General features: G+C 39.4%; 2 protein-coding genes across 2 annotated transcripts; both read right to left on the bottom strand.

Annotated features, from left to right (window-relative positions):
* Window positions 1-1,770: 1,770 nt before the first annotated feature.
* Window positions 1,771-7,117, bottom strand: LOC109141423 (sterile alpha motif domain-containing protein 3). Its single transcript, XM_027288263.1, has 5 exons — window positions 6,106-7,117; window positions 4,944-5,887; window positions 4,304-4,456; window positions 3,919-4,008; window positions 1,771-3,426 (listed from the first exon to the last, which is right to left on the bottom strand). The coding sequence occupies exons 2-5, from the start codon at window positions 5,874-5,876 to the stop codon at window positions 3,121-3,123; spliced, it is 1,482 nt and encodes a 493-aa protein (XP_027144064.1). The 5' UTR covers window positions 5,877-5,887; window positions 6,106-7,117; the 3' UTR covers window positions 1,771-3,120.
* Window positions 7,020-10,267, bottom strand: LOC113747730 (uncharacterized). Its single transcript, XM_027288566.1, has 3 exons — window positions 10,122-10,267; window positions 7,353-9,219; window positions 7,020-7,058 (listed from the first exon to the last, which is right to left on the bottom strand). Exons 2-3 carry the CDS (start codon window positions 8,922-8,924, stop codon window positions 7,020-7,022), a joined length of 1,611 nt encoding a protein of 536 aa, XP_027144367.1. The 5' UTR covers window positions 8,925-9,219; window positions 10,122-10,267.
* Between the last annotated feature and the right edge of the window lie 27 nt (window positions 10,268-10,294).

Below are 10,294 nucleotides of genomic sequence, written 5' to 3'. Positions count from 1 at the left end.
ACACCATCCAAATAAAAATGCACAATTGGGCTGTGTCACTCACGTCTGTAGACTCATCGAACTGCAGTGAGAAACACTCACAATCTGCGATGTCCTTCCAAAGTTGCTGGGTTAAATCCTCAGCCATGGCTTCACTGCGCTTTGTTACTGTATTTCTTGATAGCTGGAGAGCTTCGATCGAAGATAGTATTTCTGGTTTGTTTTTAAAGTCTCGGAACAACAATCCAGCTGCTTCAACAAACGCCTCTTTTACCATCTCTCCATCTTGGAAGGATTTCTTGTTTTTAACGATTAAGTGACTCACCCGGAACGATGCTTCAGTGGCTGCCCTCTCTTTTGAAGTTAGCTGTGAGAAACATGACTGCTGTCCGAACAGCTGGGATTTTAGTTCCTTCACCTTTCTCCTTCTCAGCTCGCTTTTCGGAGGGAACTTGGTGTCGTAGTTTTTATGAAAATGCCGCTCCACATTTCCCTTCTTTGGTATAGCAATGGTACACTGATGGACAGAGGAGGCAAACGCACTTCAAAAATGACATAATGAAAAAAAACGTCCTCCTCCCACTCCGTATGGTAGTGGTAGGTCTTTGGCTTCTTACTTGGTCCAGCTCTTTCGCTCATTTTTATACCCTTTCTTACTCGCTAGCTTGCTAGAGTTTAGTAGCGTTTTGCACCACTGTATGTGCATGCAGTGCGTGTCAGCCAGCCATCTGATAGGGTGACACGCACATGTGACACTGCTGACGCTGATGATAGGCTGACGTTTACTTTTTTAATATCATGCGATCTACCCACACTACTTTGATTGCGATTGCAATCGACGTAATGGACACCCCTGTGCTAAAGTAAGGCAGCTGCTTTTTTTTTGCCTATACAATTCTATTAAACTTATAAACAATCACATAAACAAATAATGAAACACAACACAATGACAACGAGTGGAATGGAACAAGGTAATAAATAAAATAAACCAACAAATGGAAAAAAGTGAAAAATAAATGAATAAAAAATAAATTAAACTGATACATAAATAAGTAACGGCCTGGTATTAACTTAGGATCCTGGGACATTGTACTTATAGTAGGAAAAATAATTATAGCTGATCAACTGGAAGTCTTTCTAAAATTTTTAGATATGTAATAATTACTTGCTACCTGACAAAAAAAAATTATCTGCGGAGCCTTTTAATGTGAATTTGATTTTCTCAAGTTTAAGAAAAACATCAAGTCCTCCAAGCAGGAGGAAGGGCCAGAAGATTTCCATGACATTAGTATCCTCCTGCATGCCAAGAGGGAAGAGAAAGCTATAATGTCTGCTTCCTCCACATGCAGGTCTGGAAAAACTTGACTGGGATAGATAGAGATAGCAATAAAGGGACAATATTAGAAATCTATTTTTAAGATGTCAGATAATGTTCTAAAAAAATGCCCCAGAATTCTTTTAGTTTTGAGCAGAAATAAAACCTGTGGCTTAAGTCAGCAGGGGCGTGGCTACACCAGTCACAACTGTTTGATATATTTGGGCATATTTGTGCAAGTCACATATGAAGTGGAGCTTACCTTTTTGATTGCCTTATCCCACAGGTCGTCTGAAAACATTCAATTCTTTTTCCTAGGCAGATTTAGCTTTTACAGTGGATTTAACATTAAGTGACAAAAAGTGGAAATAAATCTGTGATATTAATGATTTCTGGGTGGGCCTTAATATTCATAATTTTTTCAAGGTCAGCAAAGTAGGCAATGATGCACTGTAAATTGTAACATGTCGTTTCAACTTAAAAATATGAGTGAAAGGGCTGCCTTAAAAATCTAAGTCAAGTGAAAAAGAATTATTTGTCATCTTCAATAAATATTCCTTGTTGTGTAAACATCTGCATTAGTTTCGTTGATTTAGATTTCGGAATTGACTTAACTCCTTCAGGTAGTTGTTTGAACCTGCAAATCTATCTCAGTTCACTTAAAATGGTCAGTTGTGTAAACCTTTTGTTTCGGTTAAGTTGAATTGGATTTGTTAGTTGGTTGAACTACTTAAGGTAGTTGTCTGAACTTGTAAATGTATTTCAGCTTAATTAAAGTATTACGTTGAGTAAACTTTTTTTTTTCAGTTAAGTTGACTTGGACTTAATTGACTGAACTGTTTAGGGTTGTTATTCTAATTTGCAAATCTATTTTTATCTTAATCAAAAGTGACAGGTCATTTAAATTAAATTAATCTATTTAACATATCCAAGATTTCTTGGAACTTACATGTCCATTTCAACATAACTAATGTTGCCTGTTGGAAAAACTTTTTAGTACAATAGATGTCATTGACTTAAGAGAAATATGACAAACAACAATTAACATGCAACAAGATGAGCATTTATTGGTGCATTGCATGACATTGCCAACCCAAGAACAGGCATTATGGATAAACGAGAAGTGAACACTTATAATCAAGTGTGTTCGTCCAATCCCCTGCCCCCCTCTGCCTTGACATCAAGGGCAGGGAACGGATGTGGATGATACATTTCAAGACAACAAAGTGTGAAGTGACAATACACAGCTGGAGAACTGGGCATTTACTCAGAGGGGCAGTAAATGAGGAAGCAAAGGACTTCGGATTTTCACCTTTCTCCCACGCTCCTCCCGAAAAACCTCGGGACACAGAAACAATAATACTCTTGAAAACACCACTCTTCATACAACAGGTTGTGGGAAAGGATGCAACAGTTGAACCTGGTCATCTTAATTAAATGTTGGAGGTCCAACAGTTTCAGAACAGATCTGAAATGTGGAATTTTCTTTTTCTGTTCATCTGTCCCCATTGTAACCTCATATTCCGCACTGGTAAATGGAACAGCATGCCATTAAAGTGTCCTCTGCGGCCTGACAAGGTCTAAATAGTAAACATGTCTAAACGGAACATCTGCGACATGGAAGAAATGTCTGAGTGTGTGGACGGAGTACAGGTAAACAAAAGGAGAGTCTCCTTTGAGCGCTAAATAATTACAATTACTACAATGCGAATTTAAGTGAAAAATTGAAAAATGTGCATTAGCAAAACCTATGATAGACAAAATAAGAACTTGACATGAAAAACTAAGTTTTAACACTCAGGCATGAGATGAGTTCTGATACCATCTCAGATGGTTTTCCGCAGCAGCCTGTTACGTAACCCATGTACAAGTGAGGAACACTGTCCCCCACCTATGTTCATCAGGACCTTTTGAATCACTTCGAACGTGTACTTTAGTTCTTTTGGATAGTCTATGTTCAGAGAAAAAAGAAGACCCATCAGCAAGGCAATGGCACGTGGGAGGTCATGCTGATTGGTCATGATCACTGCTTCGTCAAGGACCACTGCTGTGTCAATGATGTCTTCTCCATTCTTCACCATGACCACACCAACTTTCATCCCCCGTGTGAACGTCTCCTCATCATCTGTGGCCTACACAAGATTTCAAAGAAGGCAGAAAATTACCATCTTTACTTGTTCTGTTAGCAATGTATACATGTTGATATCTACAAAAAACAAACAAGGTTACCATTTGAGACATGTTAATAACAATCATCACCCAACTAAAAAGGGCCACTGAACAAAATGTTCCATTTGCTGATTTAGGACAAACTTGGTGAATAAACTTGAATTTGACGATCTAAGCTGGACAGATCTTTTTTAGGCATTTTTGTAAAGGAATGGAGTGTGGTGTTTGCCACTGATTTTCAGGAAAATTCATTTAAATTTCTCATTGGCTCAGGAGTCAGGAGTCAGTGTTTTTCTTTTTGCTTTTTTAAAAGCAAAGCATGCTTATTTTTGTCTAACACCTACAGAAAGCACATGTTTATTACAAATATTTTAGTAGGTATCACTATGCAGGCACAACACATTTTAACTCAACTTATCCTTTACCACTGCAGTAAAGAAATTAAACATGCTTACCTCGACAGTCTTGAAAAAACTGGAGGCATCCTCCTTGAGAAAGTGAGGAAGGCCCAGCAGAAGAACTGTGCTCTTGTGGTGTATGGAGCTCTGTTCAAAAAGAAAACTGTACTCCTCAACAACTGCTATTTGTATCTGCTTGTAAACCGTTATTGAAGACCTCACAAGTAAAAACAAGACATCAATACATTTTATGGCCTCACATTTTTAAAATCAAATTTATTACTGTAAGACTTTAATGATCCACTGTGCATATTAGTGTTTGCTTCATTCTTTGACATCTGGGGCCTGCACTACAAAGCAGGTTCAACACACCCAGGGTATCTTTCAGTTAGAAAGTTTCACAAATATGATGTGGAAGATGCTAACAAGTGTGAACACTTACCTTATCATCGAGACATCTCATCAGCCTGGCTAGGTCCACTATTCCACTCTTTCCTTTGTACAGCTCCAGGAACCTTGTCATATACTGGTCCAGCCCAGCAAAGAGGGAGCCCTTCAGGTCAACTAATGTAAGACGAGCAAATTCTGCTTCAATCTGTGGATGTGAATAAAAACATAAAAAATTAAAAATTAAAAAACACAGTCAAAGTATGCTTTTAATTAGTTCTCAATCTAGACACTTTAAGTTTAAACTCTTTCAGGACCTTTGACGAGTAACTCGTCACAGAGTACCCAACGTTTAGGACCGTTACGAGTTAACTTGTCAAAACTGTTTTTTTTCCTCCAGATTACAATAATAGAGACTATCAAGTACCTTCTTCTGTGTGAATGTGAGGTCCTGAAAGGAGTTCAAAAGTAACACCATTAAAAAAAAAACACACACACACTTCTCCTTGCCACCAGACGGCCTTTTCTGATGGGCAAACACACAAGTCACACAAAGGTAAAGTGGCTTCTGATACCAGCACAGTACTGTATGCAACACAGTGACTATGGATACATATTTCATACAACCACACTTCAAATAATCCATCTATCCCTTTAAGAGCAAAAATTGAGAAAACCACTCAAAAACACTTTACCTGCCGTTCAGAGAACAAGGCTGGCCACCTGTCTTTGACTTGTGCCACTAGAGGTTCATCTTCAACAATCTCCTTCCTTCGTAGAGCGAATGTGTCACTCATCATTTCACCAATTTGCTTCCAGTCAACCTTTCTTTTCTTCATCTCACTGACCATGGCCAATCTCTCTTTGTCGAAGACACTTTGGGTTTTCCCTTCTGGAAAATCTGGCAGGAAGTTCACTTCCGACTTTCTGGCCCTCTTCAGTCTTTTTGCACTTCCTGAGGCACGAGCATTGACTCTGAGCTCTGAGGATCCCGCCACTCGCATCTTCTGCCGGAAGTTGCCCATTTTGAACTTTAAACTGAACTTCCAGCAATACCACCCACTGACAGACCCTGGTTCCTTCAAACAAGGATGTTTTTGGATGAGAGCTTGAGCCACATAATCATACTCATCACGTGATGGATAGGGATTGTGAGCATATATGGCTTCTGCCAACTTGTCCAAGATGTCTGATTTCATGTCTTTTGAAATGTCAAGAAGGGTCCCATCTCTGTGGAAGGCTTCATTTCCTTGCCTCAGTTTCAACTCAACATCAAATGAAAAGGCAGGAATGACAAATGGTTGAGGCAGCTGACGAGTTTGGGTACCACTGGGGGAGTCCTCAAGGGAAGATGACAGGCTTGCTGTGTCCAGCGTTGAATCTGTGTGGTATGATTCAGAAGACTTGGTGTGCACTTTCAAAGTTGCTTTATCTTTAGGAAGCTCTGACATGCTACTTAAATTACACAGTTCATTATCAAAATCGGGGTCTTTATACTGAATCACAAGGTCCCCCTCCAGTCCCAATTTCATCTTCAGGATTGAGCAGAAGTCATCAATAGTCTCGGGCAAGTTGTCGATGGTAAGCTTCCTAATGTCATTTTCACACAGGATGATACGCAGCAGCATGATGAAACTGTCTGAAAATGAAAAGAAAAAAAATCCATGAGCAAGACTGTTTAGTCTGTCAAATAAAATATAATATAAATGTGGTCGTTTTGGGTAAACTCTGGGACTATATCGCTTCAGGACACCTGGGTCAGTATGGACAGCCATCTGGAGGTATTGTGTTTTGGTGTGTGCCCCAGGTGTATGTCATTCCATGAATGTCAATTACTGAACTGTAACAAACTCATACTTTTATCGTTAAAGATGAGACGCTGTAAGATGATGCTCCGGCTCCAAAACTGATGCTCCAAACCCGATGCTCAAAACTCCAACTGTGAAAAAAATAGAAATTACATTTTTAACAAACTAAAAACTTTGGTGCACAAGTGGCAAATGTGGTGCAAAAATACCTTAATGAATAAGAAACGCCTCTGGTGACACCACAACTCGGCCCTGGACAGTGTACGCTGACAATGGAATGTAGTGGTTCAGGTCTTCAGGTTCGGCTACCATCAGTTGAGCAGAGTCTCTCTTAACAACTTCGTAACATCTCAGGTGTTCCAAATACCAGGCTGAGAAAGGTTCAAGAACAAAGAATAGCTTGTTGCATACAAGCAACACATGGACAAAAATCAGGAAGTCCACTTGTGCTGCCCACTGACACGAACATTCCCTTGGTGTATCTTGTCCCATGTATGTATGCAGTTGTGGCCAGAGATACACTGCTCAGAGTTCTACATTTCTTCTCAATCACTTGCTTGACAGAGGCAGCCGAAATGTCAAAGGAAACATCTGAGGTTCCCTCTACTTCCACTGTTGGTTTGAAAAGGTTGGGCATGTCCAAGTAGTATGCCAACATAAGCTCATGTCTGAGGGACAGAGTCAATAGAATGTTTTTGAAATTGTTGACATCACGAACCACTTTCTTGAAAAAGCTATGTTTAGCTTCAAAACGGAATGTCCAAAACTCAACCACTGGTCCAAAGCAGCGGATTAAATGTGCATAGTGTTCCAGAAAGTGGTGCTTTGGTTTCAGTTTCAGCCCCGGAAACACAGTCAGTAACAGTTTTCTGTGCTCACTTATTTTGGCATCAAGGTAACACAAACTTTCATCCGTAAAACTGGAAGATGACAAAATTTCCACAATGTCTTTAAGTTCGAGAATTACAGACCATGCGTCATCATCTTCAGGAACAACATCACCTATGAGCAGAGGCAAAAACCTCAAAAGAGTCCAATTCTCATGGCCGTTGCCTCCTATAGTTTCACTCACAAGTGCTTTTTCTGGAATTCTCTGTGGACGGTTAACTCTGTCAGAAAATTTATAGGGGAAGCACTGTATGGCAGTGTTCAAATAATCCAATGTAAAGTACTTTTGTCCAATTAATTTTTTCAAACACAAACAGATTTCAAAGGAACAATGCCTTCCAGGAGGTCATGTAAAAAGTCAGGCGGAAATCCTGTTATACAATGAAAGTAAGATAATTTGTTCAATACACAGTCTCGTTTCACTCCTTCAACACTTTTCAAGTGCTCATTCTCCCTCAGCCTGGAAAGATTCTCATTGAAGGACTCTTTGGTTCTCAATAAAAATGAATTTCTTTGCACTGAACAACTCTGAATGTCGCTACGACTGGCTGAACAAAAACGACAAAACTTATCAACATTAAAGGACTCTTGAAAACCAGAAAACGCATGTGCTCCCAAATTATCAGATGATACATACAACACTGTACCTCTAATACTGGTTCCTAACCTGCTAATGTAGATCCCTTCGTTTTCCAGCAGTTGAAGATCCCTCAAAAGTGGTTCTACAAGCCTGTCAAATCCAAATGTTTTAGTGTCAACACTTTTACACAAAAGAGCAAGATATATACTAGACAAGGATGATCTGTATTTAACAGGTAAATTTGCTATTACCCAGTATATTGCGCACAACTTGTGTTTTTTTCTCGAGGTGCCTAAAGGGTTACAGACCTCGAAATCGTCAATATACAGACCTAAAGAAATTGTCTGATCTTCCCCAGTCAGTAATGGGTTCTCTTTGAAATATGATCCATCAAATGTTGTCTTGTAATGACCAGGTAGTGATTCTGTATCTTCTAAAACTTTATCAATGACATCACCCCGATTTAACAATTTTTGCAGTGTTTTAAGAACTGGGACATAAACAAAGGTTTTCTTTAATGGCGAGTCTAAAACATACTCAACTGGGTCTATGACACCAAATTTTTCTCTGAAATAGGACAACCTTTTTTGATCTGATCCTAGACACCCACTCTGGGAAATGGAGCTGAGTGGATTGATGCTGTGGAAAGCTTCTGTTACCAAAGTTACAGTGTTTTCATCAATGTTACAACTGTGCTGCCTTAAGACCTTTTTTACTGTATACTCATTTAATTCACAAATCAAAACACCAATGTCATGAAATTCACTGACTATTTCTTGAGTGGCAAATTTGGAAACATGAAGGACTGCTTGCATTCGCAGAAGTAACGATGCAAGCCTTTCCTGAATTTTGTCAGTGGTGTCATGGTACTCTGGTTCATTATCAGAATTATCGTCAAACGGTACATGAAAATCGTTTTCAGTGCCATGTGACTCTGATTTAGCTGTTTCACTTTCTGACAATTCACATTCTTGTACAGTGATCTCCTTCTTAAAGTCTTTTAAAGTACAATGCGGGTGACAACGAGATTTATGTGATGTAAAACTAGAGAAAACGTTTGATTTGAAAAGACAGTGATTAAAAGGACAGGTGACAGTCTCCCTATTCCTCAGGTGCTTCCCAAGATGAGCAATATATTGTTTTAGGCTGACAGCATCTTCAAAGTCACACAACAAGCATTTTACTTTAAAGCCAACTAGTCCACTACTCCGTTCTATGAGCCCATGATCTCTCAAGTGGACCTGCAAGGATTTTTTAGATCTGAAATACTGTGCACAGTCTTTGTATATGCAGGGTAATGGACAGTTTCTTCTGTAATGTCTGTGGCTACTTTGGTAATGTTCAATGATTCTCTTACGATTTCCACAAAAAAAAGTACAAAGTTTACAAGTCCACTTCATTCAACATAAAAAAAAGGGTAGAAGAAAAAAGGCACAGTTGTCATCATTGTAGACCTACGGAAAAAAGATTATACAAAAAAAAGAAAAAAAAAGCCAGTTATGAATTCCATTAGAATACTAAGCCCACCCCTGCCAAAATGTCCAGTTATTACTACTCATTATTACTCCTCAAAGAGAATTCAGATTGTCTGAAATGTGGTTGGATCAGTGTATTACCTTACATAGATGGCATGCAGCAGAGCTCGTTATGGAGAAGCAGCAGGAAAACTGGTACAGGAAGCTCCACAATGTACTGCTGTGGACAGTGTGCAACAAAATTTATTTAAAATCTAAAGAAATTAAGTTTTATGTAAATAAGAAAAATAAGCAAAATAAATATAGATACAATTCAACATGTTAACAGTAAAATATTAACAACTTCATACCTATGAAATATTCCTCACCACTTTTTTCTTTTCCTTTTTTTCCATTAGTGCATCCAAAGCACAGGCATGTAAACTTTATGTAGCAAGAAAAGAGGGCTGCTGACGCTATAGCATGCTAACCTTAGCCACACTCTGCAAAACACACAGTTTAAAACGACTTTTAAAAACACACAGCATTTTTTCCCCCGGCGGGCGCATTTCCTCGGATTGGAAAGACTCGGAGGCGAAGGTGGCTCACGGCTCCTGCCGCGAGATTTACTGCGCCCGCCTGCCCGGACCTCGCCGCTTCCCGGGGCCGTGGACTTAGTGTCGCTGCGCCCGCAACAAAAATGTAAAAAGCACCGCAACTTTCACCGCAATTTTTTTTGAAAACCTCATGCAACATCAGGCATTTTAGGCCACAACTATTTCAAAAAAGGCCCGCGAAATCCTGGTGGGACTGGTTAGCTTGTATGAGCTTAATATGCTGCTGGACGCTATTTATTTTATGACGTGTCGGTAGAGCCCAAATTGGGCTCCACTCGGGTTTAAGAAAAAAAAAAAAAAATCATACTTTAAGAAAAGTCTATTTTGAACAAACTCAGTGAGTTACAGAATATTATCACATGCGACTTGCCAACTTGCTAACATTGCCTATACAGTTTTAGTAGCAGCAAGCTAATTTAATTGCAGTGGCACGCGGTCATTGAACGGCTAACGTTTATCTAACGCCATTATAGCCTACCTTTAGCATGATATTAAAAAATACATACCATTAAAATATCAAACTTACCGTTCAAAGCCAAGGTCAACAGGCAGGCATAACCGCTTCCAAAATACACACGACGACGTCCATGGACTGAGTAGCACATGACCTCCTCCCGCGGCTACCCATAATGCATTTCACTCAAACGTGATGATGCAAGCGTTTTATCCCGACAGTGCCTCTAAAGTCAGGTTGACATA

The sequence above is a fragment of the Larimichthys crocea genome, chromosome XV (assembly GCF_000972845.2).
Source record: "Larimichthys crocea isolate SSNF chromosome XV, L_crocea_2.0, whole genome shotgun sequence".
Lineage (NCBI taxonomy): Eukaryota > Metazoa > Chordata > Actinopteri > Sciaenidae > Larimichthys > Larimichthys crocea.
This window is presented reverse-complemented; position numbering and strand designations above follow the sequence as displayed.